At 37.5% G+C, this 17,644-nt stretch overlaps 1 protein-coding gene across 3 annotated transcripts in view; it reads right to left on the bottom strand.

Moving 5' to 3' along the window:
* The window catches only part of cadm1b (cell adhesion molecule 1b), a 314,331-nt gene that overhangs the window by 59,111 nt on the left and 237,576 nt on the right, over positions 1-17,644 (bottom strand). For all 3 annotated transcript variants that reach the window (XM_041813540.1, XM_041813548.1, XM_041813530.1), the window contains 2 exons: positions 13,223-13,360; positions 2,993-3,151 (listed from right to left, as the gene is read on the bottom strand). In XM_041813540.1, coding sequence (XP_041669474.1) covers positions 2,993-3,151; positions 13,223-13,360 — 297 coding nt within the window. The remainder of the gene's footprint in view (positions 1-2,992; positions 3,152-13,222; positions 13,361-17,644) is intronic.

Below are 17,644 nucleotides of genomic sequence, written 5' to 3'. Positions count from 1 at the left end.
CAATAATTGGGATCAGCTGGTTGTCAGCTGATCTAATGCTGAGCTTCATAAAATAGCATCAAAATAGAGAACGATAACCTAAAGAATGTTTCCCCCCAAAACCCCCTCCACATCTTTACATCCTAGGATTGCAGTAGTTATACTTGCCTGAGTTATACTACTACTACTACAACTAATAGTAATAATCAAAATAATCACTATTATTATCATTATTATTTTTATACAAAATATTGCATTGAAAAACAGAAATGCACAGACATTCCACTTTGTTTTAGTTTCTGAAGTTTTATTCTGCTGAACTAGATGTGGTAGTGTCATTTCAACTTAGTGACTTCATGAAACTCAGCGTAAGTTCAGGCAGGACACAGTCATATGCTTAGCTGCAATCAGCTGACTGCCAGATGATTTAATTATTGTCTCCCAACTCCAGCAGACAATAACAGCTCTTTCTCTCAACTAGGCGGTCCATTTAAATATATGTTGTTCTCACTGATCCTTGCTTCACCAGTGCTGATCACACTACATTGCTGCTGGCAAAGCTTCACCTCTACTGCCCCAGCATCTTCCCTTCAAGCCTGAAGCTTTTCCTACACCCTCATATTCACTTTTATGCTGCTAAGGAGTGAATAATTGCCAAATTTCATTGTACTTGACATGCAACATCATAAATGTATCAATCTTTCTCTATGGGGGGTGTGGGGGTGGCGATGGGACTGCTGTACCTGGAAAGTCAAAGCATCACCACCAAGAAAACTATACATCCATTTTGCAATAAATTACTAAATCTATGATGGGAGTACTCCTGAATAAATTAATGTTGCACTCTACTGTACTTTGCAAACAAAAAAATCGAACAGTAAAATCCATTTGTGTCACAGAAACCAGGTCATTAATATCCTGCCCCCAAACGCTGAATCCCTGTTAATTTCAATGTGGCATATGATGATTAAATGTTATACTACAGCCAAAAATGTTGCACTCAACATCTCTGATCTAATTATCATCATAACTTACAAAATATTCCTCCTGCATCAAATATCTACCAGGGAATTGGTAGGAAATAACACTTAAATGCTTTAACACAGTCAAAACATTTCTCTTGATGTATTTATTTTTTATGAATAAATCATCTGGATGATTAATTCCCATACTAAACAGAAAAAAGCAACTGTTTTGGCTCAAAAGCCCTCATCTGCATGCCCTTGGAGTTTTTAAACTTGATTTAGGAAAAAAGATTGATGTTTATTTTAATAGCTTCAAAAGTCCTTTAAGTGACTCTGAGTGGTGATATTTTTCTATATTTTTGTAAGATTTGCTGGTTTTTATCTCTCCCTTTGATGTGATACCCTTTTATTGATTACATAAATCTATCATGATCAGTATAATTTTGGTTTCTTGACAAAAAAAACCTCTTTAATGTCAACACACAACACAACAGATTTCTACAAAGTAATGTCAATTAAATAAAAATATGCACAGTAAAACAAGTGACTGCATAAAAATTCATTGCCTTCAAGTATTGTTGTAGTACTTGAGAACGGTCTTGGTCTTGAGACCGGTCTCAAGACCACATTTTGAATGTCTTGGTCTTGTCTAGGACTCGAGAGCATTTTGACTCGGTCTTGTCTCACTCTCGGACTGACTGGACTCTGGATTTTCCCATCAAGATCAGTCAAGACCAGCACTGATCTGCTATTCTTTGACTTCATTAATGGGATAATAGGGAGAAGCACTTGATAAAACAACAAATAGCTACACCTGCAAAAACCCAGACATCAGTCCATCTTATTTCTAGTCAGAAACACCTCTGACTCATTCACCTGACAAATCTAGATAAATATCTCATTTTCAGATATTTAGAATAATCCCTGACTTGTCAGATGCTTTTAAATACATATAAGGATTTATTTTTCACAATATGTTTTTAAGCCAATTTGTTAAGATTTGAGATTTTTGCACATTGTGTTTCTATCTGTCAAATCTATTAAAAAGAAAACTAAAATTAAAGAGAGAATGCTCTTCAACTGTTTGACCTTGTCATGGTTTTTTTAAATTCATTGTTATGGTCTTGGTCTTGACTCAGTCTCGACCCTCAAAGTCTTGGCCTTGTCTTGGTCTTGGTGGACTTTGGTCTCAGGCAAGTCTTGGTCTCAGATTGTGTGGTCTTGAGTACAACACTACCTCCAAGTAATCTGGACACTGCAGTTTTACTCCATTCTTCTTTGCAAACTGATCAAAGCTCTGTCAGGTTACACAGGGATCTGGCATGAACAGCCCTTTTCAAGTCCAGCCATATTCTCTATTGGACTGAGGTCTGGACTTTGATTCTGCCACTGAAGAACCTTGACCTTATTGTTTTTAAACCATTTATGTGTAGCTTTTGCTGTATGCTTTCTGGAAGATATATCTTCTCCCAAGACACAGTTCTCTTGCAGACTGAGAAAAGCTGTCTTCCAGGATTCCCCTATGTTTTGCTGCATCCATTTTAACCCCCACCTTTACAAGCCTTCCAGGGCTGGGTACTGACAAGCATCCCCACAGCATGATGCTACCACTACCATGCTTCACAGTGGGGGTTAGTGGTTTTGTGCAGTTTTTGGTAACTTGCACTTTTGTATAAGACACCAAAAAAAGACACTGATTGGAGTGTTCTTTTATCTTCATGGTGTAATAGTAGCCAGGAAAACTGAATAACCAGTGCCTAGACCTTCCAGATACAGATGGCTATAAAGTATTATAGTAGTAATCTGCTTTCACTTTGACATTAAATAGGTACTTTGTAAAAAAGAAAAAGAAAAAGAATGGTCAAAAAAGTCAAATTATATTAAACATCCAAGGGGCTGAATACTCTTATAGGCACTACATGATCTAACCACCACCCCTCTTTAACATAGATAATCTCAGAGAGCACCCAGGCAAGGGAGAATCTGTGGCACTATCTTTTTGGGCTGTCTGAAGCTGTTGGTAAAGATTGCAGCTGAAGGTCACTTACATAGTACTTCCAGGTTTCTCTGAGCCAGGAGGTCCTTCGCAGCTGGGTGGTCAATGATGCAGTCCACCGGTATTCCATCATCTTCTTTGGTGACAAAAAATCTCACCCGGCTGGTGACAGTAAACATCCTGTCATACGTCTCCTCTACTGTTGTCTCACCTGGAAAAACATCACAAGCATGAACGGCCAAACAGTTTAAAACAATCCTGCAGCAGCAACCAGCAGTCACCCTAAGAAGCAAACACATCTATTAAAGCACATTACCTGTCAAAGTGGAGAGCTTTCAGATGGCATTTACATTTAATTTATGATTTGGTGATGTGGGGCCCGAATGAGACTTTAGAGGATTGAGATAGGGCCGGGGGGCCTTCGATTATGACGGAGGAGAGCTGTGGAGCGCCTGGGTCATAGAAGCCTGATAATGAATGCCTCTGCAGCTGGAGGGCTGAGCATTGTTGGGGCTAACCCTGCAGTAATCTGCTGCCCACTAGGCCCCGGGCTGTCAGAGGGGCATTCATTTAGAGAGCATTACAATGCCACAGGGGCATCGCATTAGCTGCAGTGCTGAGTGTGATGGTTTACTCGCACTTAATGAAGTGAGGAAATAATTACAGCCCCGCTCTGACCTGCAGCACACTTCCATTTCAGCCTTGTCGCAGGGGAGCCTGGCCGGACTCAGGCAGGGCAAAACACTGTTGTTCCACAGTTGATGATCACCAGCACACACATATGTGGCCTCTTGATAGATATTAACCAGTGTGCAATGCACACAGACCCACCCACCCAAGGTCTTTCTACATAAAATTTTACAGTAGTGGGATAGGTAAGTGGTCGTATAAAATCTGACCACCCTGGCAGCTGTGGAAGGTTGAACAGGCTCTTAGAAAAGGCACACTGACCATTAGCTAGCAGATACATCAGCTACACGATATCATTACACTGGGAAATAAATGGCTTTCACTGAAGTTAGATAGTTTAAACTAGTCAGATGGTTAACAGCATTATCTGACAAATAGGAATGCTGTAAAAATACAATATACCCCACTCACAATACAATATCACATTACTGAGTTCAAGATCAGAGTTTATAGCAATTTATTATGATTTTTGAAATTTCTTTTCAAAGACTTTAGTCTGATTTCAATTAATCAATAATTTGATTAGTTTATTTCAAGTCTGACAATACAAATCACAAAAAAACCTTTTCTTTTAAATAAAATAAATAATTTTATTTGAGGTTTGCTAGAGGTGCTGAAAAAAAAATCACAACAGAGACAAAAATATAAAAAATGTCTGTGATTCTGAACCATTCAAAATGTCCGTAAAATAATATTTTTGAATTGACTTTATTTGATCCTTAACATTTTTGTAACAGCATAAACTCATAAACTGATGATCTCAATTGTAACCTCTGCTGTTTTAGCAGAGGTTACAATTGAGATCATCAGTTTATGAGCACTAATATGGGACAACTGACAGTAAGACTCAGTTTCCATCTGTAGTGCAGAATTTTAACATGGGTCATGTTGACAAAGCAGTGGTCAGTTATCTGTTTGGATGATTTGTTGGTGTTGTCAGTGGAGAATGTTTTTGGCTATTGTTAGCTGCAAAGTTATGGTAGCTGTTAGTGTGCTAATGAGCTAACTTAGAGCTAACGATGCTGATGTGAAGCTTAGATTTATGATCACATCATTTGTTCACTGGCAAATTTTCAGATGTATATTTAGGTTTCAGACTCATGCTCAGAAATTGTATTTATGATAAATAATCTTACAACTTAAGCCAAAATAAACGTTTTGTTTCCATTTTTGTCCATGAATTTATATTATTCTAATCAGCTGATAGAACTGTTCATATAAAGGCTAGCATTATCTTGAATACATTTTATAGAACTTTATATTGTCAAATAAATTCTAAGGCTTCTTAGAGTGTGACAGACTTGAATTTGGACTCACAGAATAGGAGTGAAATCAAGTCATGAGATACTGAAATATTTCCACCAACAAAAAAAAAGAGACAATTTTTTTCTTAATGAGGGACACTGATAATAAATTTAGATAAAATAAGAAAAGTTTTTTAAAACAAAGATAAGCCAAAAAAGATTTATATATATATATATATATATATATATATATATATATATATATATATATATATATATATATATATATATATAATGCTTAAAAAATTTATTAGACCACCACCCAAAGTAAGGTTTATGCCACAGCTGCCCTAAATTAACAGCATTGGTAATAACCAAAATCATTTTTTATGTTTCTGCAATGGTTAATACACCAATATGTAGAAGCTCTTTAACCCAAATGATATTTTTAATGCTAAAATAGATAAATTATTATTGTTTTTTTTTTTAAGATTTATTTTTGGCCTTTTTGCCTTTATTTGATAGGACAGTGGATAGAGTCGGAAACAGGGGAGAGAGCGGGGAGAGACATGCAGGAAATAGTGCCACGGGCCGGATTCGAACCTGGGTCACCTGCGTATATGGCATGCGCCTTAACCACTCGACTACCGGCGTGCCAGATAAATTATTATTGTTATCCATGAATTTTCAAATTTACTGATTTACAAAAAAACTGAAAAAATAGTAAAGCACATTATTATTTCTTGATTCATGTGTCATATTATAGTTCTTTACTTGCTTTCCTGAAGAGAAAAATGAGTTTTAGTGGTTGAATGTTATGCTTGATTAATTTCTGACTTCTCAGAGAAGCCCAGTGAGTCGGCTCAAAGAGGAATTCAGTTTGAAATCCCTCATTCCTGTTCAAAATGGTAAAAAGGGGAGAGCTCACTGAAAATGAAAGAGTCTGCATTAAAGCACTTCATGATGCTGGATGGTCTCTGAGACAAATATGACAGGTGGTCTAATAAATTTGTTAAGCACTGTGTGTGTGTATATATATATATGTCATTTGGATTTAATCTGTCCATATTTTACTGATTTTTAATAATGTTGCAGGTTATCAATACATTTATACAGGGGAACTTTTTCATTTCTATACACTAAAGATAAAAAAAAAATCAATATTCAAAAACTATATTTTTTAAAGTATGTACATAACACATACTATAGACATGAATTTTATATCATATATGACCTTTTACCCTCCTCTAAGTGTGTGTTTAAGGACTACATTATGTTATCTGACTTTAATCTGAAACATTAATGAGGCACATTCAAATGAGTCAATCCTGACCATCTTCAGTTAAAGCATAGTGCTGTGATCAGAGAACAATGCCATCCTATTCCCCACCAAATAGCTTCTGAAATTTCACAATAAAGGCCTCTTTGTCATCGTGCAATCACAAAGGCTGAAGTGCTGCACTGGGTCACATTTGTGAGGTCAATGAGGGTGCTTCCAAGCGCACCTGTTCAGAGAGTCGGGTGAAGTGCGGTAGGGGATTAATTGGAGGGGAGTGATGATGAGCCATTATCCTCTCAGCCAGTCACAATAATAGTGTCAAACCAATCACAGTACTGCAATACTGTAACGGCTGAGACTAAACTGGCACAAAGCAGATGTGGGCTACATGGTGGGAAAAAATGCTTATAACTGGATGGTTTATGATAACTAAATGTGACAGAATATAATTGAACAAGCAAAAACTGATTGATAAAGTAGGAAATAAATAAATTAATGCAAGAAATAAGGCCAAATACCTCTGACATTTCTCAGCCTGGGAGTTTAGTTACAAAAATCTGCAAAATATTATGACATTGGCTGTGCCTGAAATCACCCACAGCTCACTGTAACACATATTTGGGGTGTTGCGAAAGCATGGCATTGTTATAGTCATACATCTTTTTCATGACTACTCTTATTTATGACAACTCAGTACTTTCTTCAGTTTCAGTGTCTACCTGTGCTGTTTTGTAAACCATGGTGTGACAACGGAACAGCCTGCCATTGGTTTTTAGAGCTCATGTGACATCTGTTTTGGGAGCCCAACATGGTGGTTAATGCCAAGCTAGCAGAAGAAACTATAAAAAATGGACGTTCAGTATCAAAATTTATGGTGTGAATTTAATCTTTAAAGAACCTGGAAAGTCATCCGAGTTCCAGGCTTGCTAGAAAATCTACTATATGGACTACAAAAGCATGAATAGCATCATTAGAACGGCGAGGCAGAGGGCTTCCAGAGGGAAAAAAGTACATGGCTATGACTTATGGTTCAAAGGTGAACTTAAATAACCTGTGTCTCTTTTTGTCGTATGCAGTTAAGGCACAGATAATTCTTTCTGTTAAAATTGCTGGATGGCACAATTCACATAACGATATGTTGCTTCTTGTTAGGCTCCATGTAGCCTGGTTCATTCTGCTTACATGTCTCTGTTTACATTAAAAAAATGGGGGTAAAGGTCCGCCTTGTTAACTCACTGCTTGTGTTTGAGGTATATCATCAATATTCCCTATTTTTAAAGGCTACTGAAAGTGTCACTCTCCCTCTCTCAGTATGCACCAAAATCAGCTCCACTCACTGTCTTTTTGCCTCTATAACTACATTCATGTTGATTTACACTGAGAGTGACATCTTTGTGAGTTTCTCTTCGCTAACAGTGCAATCACCTTCATAATAAACAGATATGATGTGTGACTAATGCATAGAAGTAGTACAGGCAGAGAACCGCTGAAGCCTCATGACATCACATTACCCAGAGTGCAGTGCAGACTAAACATGACAGCTTCCTGGTGAGTTAATTTAACTTTTTGATTCAAAACCTTCTGAAAATGAAGATATCTAATGAGTTTTTTGTTTAATAAACATTTAAGAGATATAAATATCTATACGAAATGATGGATCTGTTTGATCATACAGAGTTCCTTGTAAGGAGTAACTAAATCAAACAATCAATGAAACTAAAATGAAACGTGCAATTGAAATAATAAATAAAGAAAAAGCCTCTTCAGTTTGAAGTACTGGGTTTAAATTTTCAAGTAAAATGTCATGACTGCATCCCTAGTTTGCTACCATCACAGCTGATTTAGAGCAAAAATAGAGCTGCTATTTCCACAATGTCATAAATAGCACCATCCTGCCTTGTCTCATGGAAAGTCCCATGCTGACGTGTCTCTCATTTGCCCTCTGCATCATGCAAACACCAAAGGGATGGACAAATCTCATTTCAAGGTCAGGAAAACAGCAGCGCTCACACTTATCTCTGCACCATCAAAAAAAGATTTATTTGACTTGACTTCTAGTGTCACATATCTTGTTTGGTATGAATCTTCTTCCAAACTAATTTCAACATTTAAAAAAAGTTTTTCAACTTCTAAAAGTTCCGAGTCATGTTCTGAAGATCAGCCTCATACAAGCCACGTTATTATCCTTGTAGGGCCGACCAACACTTGTCAATTATCAGTGTCATCCAAACCCAGATGAGCAAAACAACTGTGGATCAGGTCGCGGAAGGACTCAAATTTGAATGCAGAGGATATTTGAGTGTTGCAGCAGAGACGTCAAATCAAACGCTCTTGTGAGCACCATCCACTGATCAATCCCAGCGCAATCAAGCGTAGCCTCTTCTCAGGGTGACATTTTCTTTCAGTCAGTTTCTAACCCGAGTCCTCTGCCTGCCAACACGCTGAAAGGCAGCCACTCATCAGGCTGTTTCAAACATCGCCTTGACGGATATGAAGGACTGCTACTTCCGTAAGTAAAGCAGCCTACAATTAATATAATATAGGAGCTAAATTGCTCCACGCCATACATCAGGATAGGATATCAGTTGTACTAAACGTAATTAGACTTAGATTTAAGCCTGCAAAGTTCGAGCAGGAGTTCTTTTCAGAAGGTTTGTGCTCTGTAATTAATAATTTTATTGAGAGTGGATAAATATTTTAGCCATTATAACTCTGTTCAGAACAGATGTGAAGAATGGCATTTTGGTTTTCACGTTGAATAAAATATTAAAGTCATAACAGAGCCTCTCATTGAAGATGAGGATCCTTAAGGTGAAATCTTCACAGTTATTTATAAAGGAAAAGTTGTGCATAACATGAATTATGACCTTTTATGAATGGATTCTTTAAAAAAATATTACTTCTAGAAAAATGACCCCCTGAAAGTCATAAAAGATTCTAAAACCAGCGTTCACTCACCTAATTTTCTGCAGCTTTTGACTATCTCACAGCAAATTCACTGAATAGCACTCGCTTAGATGTCAAAAACTTCTATTCAGAGAGAAAATGGGATTAGGTCAAAAGCTTGAGAAAAAGCGAGTACTGGGTTTAGAAGTAGAAGCTGATTCGCAATTAAGACTCCTAAAACCACTGCGCTCATGCTTTTACGATATTAACACAGATGAAATTAAACCAAGATAATGCAGCTTTTATTTGATCTGATAAGAATTCCTTTTAAATTTTGACTAAATATTGATTCCTGCCATGATCCACATTCCTTTAAAGCTTTTCTTTTAAAGAAAAAATGTAAAAATCATGAAAAATTAAGATGTTTTCCACAGAAAAAGACTTAATAACTATGGTTTAAAAATTAACACAGAAAGTTCTGCTAATGTTACACAAATTTCTTTTTAAAATTAAGCAGGCAGCCAGAGAGGAAGAGAGAAAACAATGGAGGGGGATCCTCTTATATAATTACTATCATTCTTTTTAACCTCTTAAAAAGTAGTTTGTATTCCTGATACTTCTTCATTTTCCTAAATATAATTCTATTTTCTTTGCTGTTATTCATAACTTTCAAGTGTCATCACACATTCATGAAACTGCTCTCTAACAGTAAAGAAAAGCTCAATTCTGCTGAGAAGATGATGATCTGTGTTGTCATCTACATGTTTTAGACATTTTTATTTTTAATTTTCAAAGGTAAAGTGTGTAAAATTCAGAATATTAGCATCATTTAAAAGTCACGGTCAATAAGTTCTTTGCAGATGATGTCATTCAGCAGCAGGGAACTCCCTTTGGCAGGCAAGAAGCGATTTTTTTGTATAGAGAAACTTCTCCATAAGGCCATGTTTTATGCTGTTTATGACTATGCCACGCATTTATAGTGTGAAAATAAAAACTTTCTTGATTCTTTAGCTACTTTTTTTTCTGTCTTGAAAGTAATGAAATATTCAGGCAAAATACGTTTCTAACAACTTGCACATTTTGTGTTATTGTCTCAGAAAGTTTGCTTAAGTGCCACCATTTTTTGTTCTTCTTTGTTGTATTTTGCTGCTCTAGAACTGTTGGCTACATTGCCCAACACTGCCCCCATTGGTGCTGGCATTGCAGTGTTTGTTGCGAATCTTTAAGCTTTGAAAGAACAGATGATCTACAGACAAAACGGGTACAATTGTACAATGGGTACAAAGCCATATCCATATACATTTCAAATGTATGAGCCTTAAGATGAAGGATTCTCCATGTACACAAAGCAGCAGGCAACGGTGAGTTAATATTACCAAAACTAATTCATGGGTCTAACCTGACTGCTATTTAAGTTATTAGTGTCCTAGGAACAATCAAGGCCGGGAGGATAAAGGGAAAACTGTCAGGGCCCAGCCAAAGGGGCCATATTTTGTTTTTTAATCTGAATAATAACCTTGTGTCAAAACAACAAACAATTAAATTTCTATTCATTTATGCTGTAGTACAATATCAGCCTTTTTCAAAATGTAAACCTATTTTCTTAAAACAGAATTAACTTTTTTTTGGTAATGTTGACAGTGTGGGTGGGTAGTTTGAACTTAATCATTTAGACAGGAATTGGCAGAATTCACAGGTAAGCCGTCACATTTCAGAGTGCCAGTAAAAAAAAGGAGAGGAAACTGAGAAAACTTTAATGGAAAACTGATCAAGTTATTGTGAAAAATGGCAAAAATTGGATAAATGTCACAGAAATAAGCAGAAAAAAGGGGTGAAATGGGTTAATAAGTGGTGCAAATGCGTTTAAAAGTGGCCAAAAGGTTTTAAGAGGCAAAAAGGCCAGGGTAAGGTGGTGAGGGTTAAAGACCGTTGAAAATGGGTTAAAAGGTGGCAAAAATAGGTTGTAAGTGCCAAATATGGGCTAAAATAAGCAATTAGTGAAAATTGGCCAAATCTGCTTCAAAATGGCAAAAAGAGGTTAAAAGAGGCAAAAAAGTGGTGAAAATTTGTCAGAAAGTGCCACAAAGAGTTACAGGGCCAAAAATGGGAAGGGAAAGATGTAAACAGGGTTACAAAGTGGTATAAATGGATCCAAAGTTGGCCTAAATGATGCAAAAAAATGTGTTACATGACACAAGATTTGTTTGAAGTGTCAAAATGGGTTCAAAGTGGCACAAAAGTGACAAAATTGGCCAGAAAAAAGGGTGAAAAGCAGTTAAAAATAAGCACAAAAGGACATTTTCAACATTAAAACCCAATAAAAGCTTATCACACTTTCAAGCTTTAAAATGAGAAAAGACGCCAGCACCATTGCTACTGATCAAACAATCATCAATGACACACAACTGGGGCAGGCCCACTTTCTGACTTTTCAGGGGCCCAGCAAATTCTGCGAGCAGGCCTGGGTACAGTCTAGGGTCCAAAGTGACAAAAACCATGAAGTTTAAAAATTAATTTCTTTTTTTTCTTCAATAGTTAGAGGATATAAACATGTATTATTTAGAAGAGATGAGAATTAAATGTCGGGCACTGAAGCTCCACAGTGTTCAATGGTGGCTGCCATTGTTCTAAGCCCTTCTTTTGCCTTCCAAGCCTCAACACATTTATGTGATTGAATTTAATATTTGCGCTCTTATCTGTGTGTGTTAAAATACAAAATTAAACTTGAATATATATATATGACAAATGTATTTGATACTGAATAGCTCAGTTAAGAGACACTTGATAGAATCTTCTGCGGACAGTTTCACATGATTATTGAACACTAATTTGAATACATTACATAAATCTATCTAATTGTACTGGTCTTCTCCGTACTCCAGCAGTAGTGACAGTTACAAACCTGCACTCTGCTGCATTTAAATAATAACTGTCATTTATGCTAACAAGCATTTTGCCACCTTGTGTGTGTTGTGTCTTTCTCAGGCTGGAGCCCATCAGTCCCCTCTCAACCTGCCAGCATGATAAATGGCTGCAGAACCAATTCAGCCACTTTGAAAGTGTGTTTAAATGAGCCGACGGATTCCTTTCTTGCCGTCTCTGCCGCACGCGGGCGAGAAGACAACACGATCACAGCAATTCCACAAAAGTCGGGATGTGTGCTTTTTTTATCTCAAAACTCACAGCAGCTAATGAATTGTTTAGCACATCCATAATGAGTAGTGATTTGTGTTTTCCTGGGGTACGGGAAGGACGTGACTTTCTGGCTGTCTTTATGTATCCGCTGCCACTATGGATTAGCCTCTCTCAGCATGTCAGTGGCATTTCGCTGATCTAACCATCCTGTTGTCTCTGCCTCCCCGTGCACGACACTCGACAACTCATAAACAGAAATTGACTTCGACTCCTGTAGGGAACACTGAAGGCACAGATGGCATTTAGCTTCAGATTCACTCTTGTCTAAATATTTCATCTCTCAACAAGCCAAATGAATCCTCTCCATTCTAATACATATATAATTTGACAACAAGCCCAGAGATATCTGCCCTGTGTAAATATGACCAAAATGAGTGTCCCTCTCTTTTTGCTGTACAGGAATGAATAATTGATAACTTCTAATCATAACTGAGAGGTAATAAGGATTTTTCAACGCCCCAGATTATATTGCCCTCTCAGCAATAGCCTACAGCTGGCCAAAAGGCACTGAAAGGGAGATGAAATGGGCAGATATGAGCTCATAACCTTGAAGAGAACTCGTGTTTTAAAGATTGAAAACCTGCTAGTCTTAAAAATGTGCATCAGCTAAATGTTAACTGTAAATATTTGAGCCATTTTAAAATCCAATGAGCGTCTTTGGAGCAAAAGTTTCAGTATGAAAGTGCCTTAAAGGCGAATGTTTCACACAATCTTGAAATGTTCCATGAGCATGAAGTAAGGCTCTTGCAGATGTAAATGCATGGTTTGATCATGCAGTAGAGGTGTACCCTCCTCAAGCCCTTCAGTGCCAAGCATGATTATCTTCTGTGGTCTTCCTATACATGTCAGTGTCACTCTGTAATGAGTGCAGTATGCATTAATGTTTTAACAGGCGGGCCATGATTTTTACGCAGAGGAAGCACCCTCAGAGAGCAAGACAGGCCCGGAGCATGTGAAGCAAACTGTGGGAGGCTGTTATTCCACTGACCTGTCAGTTCCTCCTCCCCTTTCATCCATCTGATGGAGGCAGCTGGCTTGCTGCCCATTGCCGTGCAGGTGAGCTCCGTCTCGTTCCCCTCGCTGACCACGTCCTCACGGGTTTCGATGATCGGGCTGCCTGGTGGGACTGACACAAGGAGATGGGAATAGTCAGAGAAACGGCATGCATGACAACATGTATAAACTTAAACAACTCTGGTAAAGCTTAATGATAGAGGTTAAAACACATGTGAAAGTTCCAGTTGGCATCCTGATTCTTACTGGGAAGAAATAGCTACACCACTGCAGGTTTATGGGTTACCAGCTTCTTCATGCATACATCTTCAAGCCAACAATTTCTGCGAAAAACTATTATACAAGGTTAATTCATATGATGCATTTATTCAGCTTCTCTGAACAATAAAAACGGTCCATACACTCTTTCAGTCATTATTACATTGCAATGTAAGTTTAATATGTTCAGAAATTCAATTTTTTCTGGACCTAGAGCGCTGTGAAAAAGCACTTTTGGGCATATTTGTCAAACAGCTAAATCATGAATTAATTGTGATTAAATACATTTATTTGGAAAGCTGAGTTAAATTACTGCCAGACCTGTTGAATTAAGAAATCACCTGAATAGAATCTGTTTGACAAAGTAGACTAAAAGATCTAAAAAGAAAGACATCATGGCTTGATCTATAATTCAAGAACAAATGAAAAAACAGTTATTAAAATCTATCGGTCTGGAAAGGGTTACAAAGCCATTTCTAAGGATTTGGTATTCCACAGTGAGAGCCATTATCCACAAATGGAAAACTTGGAACCTTCCCAGGAGTGGCTGGCGTACCACCCCAAGAGTGCATCAAAAACACCTCCAGGAGGTCACAGAAGAACCCAGAACACCATCTAAGGCCTGCAGGCTTCACTTGACTCAGTTAAGGTCAGTGTTCATGATTAAACAATAAGAAAGAGGGTGGGCAAAAATGCCTTCCATGGGTGGGTTCGAAGGCCAACTTGGATGTCTCACAATAACAAAAAAACACTGTGATGATCCCCCAAGACTTCAGGGAAAATATTCTGTGGACTGACCAGACAAAAGTTGAACTTTTTGGAAGGTGTGCTGCTGAAAAACTTGCACAGCTTTTAACTAGAAAAAAACAGTCAAACATGGTGTGGTAGTGTGATGGTCTGGGGCTGCTTTGCTGATTTAGGGCCTGGAAGACTTGCCATAATTGATGGAACCATAAATTCTGCTCTCGTCCAGAAAATCCTGAAGAAGAATGTCCAGCAATCAGTTCATGACCTCAAGCTCAAGCCCACTTTGGTTATGCAGCAGGACAACGATCCAAAAACACCAGCAAGTCCACCTCTGAATGTCATAATAAAAACAAAATGAGGGTTGTGGAGTGGCCTAGTCAAAGTCTGGACTTAAATCTGATTGAGAAGCTGTGGCATGACCTTAAACACATAGTTCACGCTTGAAATTCCTGCGGCTGGGCTGAATTAAAACAATTCTGCAAAGAAGAGTGGGACAAAATTCCTCCACAGTGACATGAAAGCCTCACAGCCAGTTATCGTAAACACTTGCAGTTGTTGCTGCCAAGGGTGGAACAATCAGTTATTACCTTTAGGGAGCAATGACTTTTTCACATGAAGGCCAGGTAGGTTTGGATGGCTTTTTCCATTAATAAATAAAACCAACTTTTAAAAACTGCATTTTATATTTACTCAGGTTATCTTTCTCTAATATTAAATGTTTTTGCTGATCTGAAACATTTATAAGTGCTACAAATATAAAAAAGAAATCAGGAGGGAGGCAAATACTCTTTCAAAGCACTGTACTTCATTTGTAAGCTAATGTTACAGCAACACATCAAATATATAATTCAAGATTTTGCCACAATATGGAGATTAATGCTATGTTTACGTCAACATTTTTATTCTACAGTTCCTTTTTTAAGATGATACACTTTTAAAATGAACCTAAAATGTACAGTAAGAACAACTAGCAAATTGTTACTCAAACTATTTTCTTATGTACTCAATAGGAAATAGAAGCAGACTTTAATTCAGTGAGTAGTTAGACATTTGGCTGACAGCTGTTGCTTTAAGAGAGCCCTGACTTTCTCAGCGATGCTGACCTGTAAATGCTTTTACAGTATGAAACTGTTGAGAACCCTCTAGGGGCCCTTAGAGAGGGCCTTAGTATTAAAAAAAAATCTTTAAATGTCATTGGTTCAAATTTTACTTTATTATTTCAGAACTTAACAATTAACCCTTTGCTTAAACTTCCTGAGGAAAAAACCTAAATGGTATTTTTTCGGAGTGTAATGGTGTGAAATGAGCTTTTCATCCTATTAAAAAATTCCATCACTGCTGTTGCTGGGTAGGGAATGCTATCCTTCCTGCTCTGTCATCTGTGTTTCCAAGATAAAAAAAAAATCAGCTGGCCATGGTAATGTCATGTAACAAGAGAATATTTTCCAGAGACAGTTAAGTTGACCAATAACAACTCCTCTCTCAATCTATGGTCTTTGTTATCTTTGACTTTGTTACAGCTTACACTCACTGTTGAGTGTACAAAGTTAACCAAACTAGCTTTCTCCTTGACGGATGCTTTAAGCTAGTTACTGTTACCGAAAAGGACAATGCAGTGGTTTTATAACAACTGTGTTCTCTGGATTTATTTCTAAAGAAAAGTTGGAGCCACTCTGCAAATGAATACGAATATGAAAGATTAATTTTGGAGCAGAAAACAGAGGCCTGTGACAGACATTTTAACTTCTGGGATTACATGGGATGCTTGTGGTGAACTTTGTGTCAAGAACCGTCATTATCATTAAGTGAGTGATTTAAAACTTATAAGCCTGCTGTGTTATGATATTCAGCTGCTGCTAATTTGTTACTTATATTTCTGCATTCATAAAGACTAATGAAATTCATGACACTGAAAGCACATTTCCTGTGAAGCTAATCTGCCAGCATAAATGACTGCATGAAGTAACAGTTGGTCTTCAGCCCTGCTGGAATCTTTGTCAGGCTGTACTTATGTACAGCGGTGCTTTGAGCTATATGCTAATGTCAGACTGCTGAGCAGTAACATGCAGCTCCTAATAACGGAGCCATCAGTCGCACGCCACTCACCACAAAGAATGACGCCCCCACAGCCCATTTTTCACATTCCCACCATCAGGTCAGTGGCTACAGGCAGTCAGATAGTAAAAGGCCCCTCTGAAATAGAGTTGGGCACCTTCACTTTGAAAATTAAATCTGTTTTAATGAACAATGGAGACTGGTATTATGACAAATAAAGGCCATCTTAGGTTACTCTAAGAACATTTACCATGCACATTATCTTAGCATGGCTAAAAGGACACAGTGTGTACCTTTCTGGGCTCTTCTTTTAGTGTTCTTAGTGTTTAAGTAATGGAACATGGGAACCTTTTAACTCAAACTGCAATTAACAAGGTGTTCTTACCAAACAGTACACCATTGTTTTCAATTCACTGATGAATTTCACATTGCAAGGAAGAAAAGCTGTTAAAAGTGGCCTTCCTGGATTGCCATCACATAATGAGCTTTATGAACAGCTGGCGGCACAAACCAGAAAATCAACTTTTAACAACTTTTCACCCTTATTATGTAGAATTCACCCACATAAACAAAACAGTGGTTTACTGTTATGTAAAAAAAAAAAATCTCACATCTCTCAAGGAATCTTGGTGAGAAGCAGACCAAAGAACTTGCAATGTCATGTTTTTATCACCTCAGAAATATTTCCACATTTCAATTTTTTTAGCTTTTAAAGACGCAGAGACAATTTTGTATGTTTTTATTTCATCATGGCTGTATTAAGACGACAGCCTTTTTACCGCTCTAACCAAAAATCCCTGGACAGGCTATAGATAGGGCAGAACTATGCCAGGATTTGAACTAGAATTAAGAAGCACAAGCACATTACGCCTGTTTCAGCGTGTTTACATTGGCTGACAGTACTATTCAGGAACCATTTTAAGATCCTAATGATCACTTTTAAAGCACTCAGTGGTCTCTGGTTTACATTTTAGTCCTGCATCTGCTTGGACTGAACACATCCAACTCTTTAACAGTGGCGACTAATGTAAAGATTCACTGTGAGACTAAAATGTGTATGACATGACCAAAACTTTGAAATTTATGTGCTCATACTGAGGTCCAACAGTCACAGATGGGTCAGGCACAGCACCAGGATTGCAACTTTGAATGGGCCTACTAATATTAAAAGTTTAATCCTTTCCCTCCTTTTAAATAATAAAATGCTAAAGGTGTTTGTGACACATAGCCTATGATGGAGAGTCTTTTGCTCAAGTAAAAATGAATGAGCCATGTTAATTTATTAACTGCTGCTAGTAAAGAATGCAGTTCTCATTTCCCAATCTAAAAACATGAC

This window comes from Cheilinus undulatus, linkage group 2 (assembly GCF_018320785.1).
Source record: "Cheilinus undulatus linkage group 2, ASM1832078v1, whole genome shotgun sequence".
NCBI classification, from domain to species: Eukaryota; Metazoa; Chordata; class Actinopteri; order Labriformes; family Labridae; genus Cheilinus; species Cheilinus undulatus.
The sequence above is the reverse complement of the archived record's forward strand: the minus strand, read 5'-3'. Positions and strand labels throughout refer to the sequence as shown.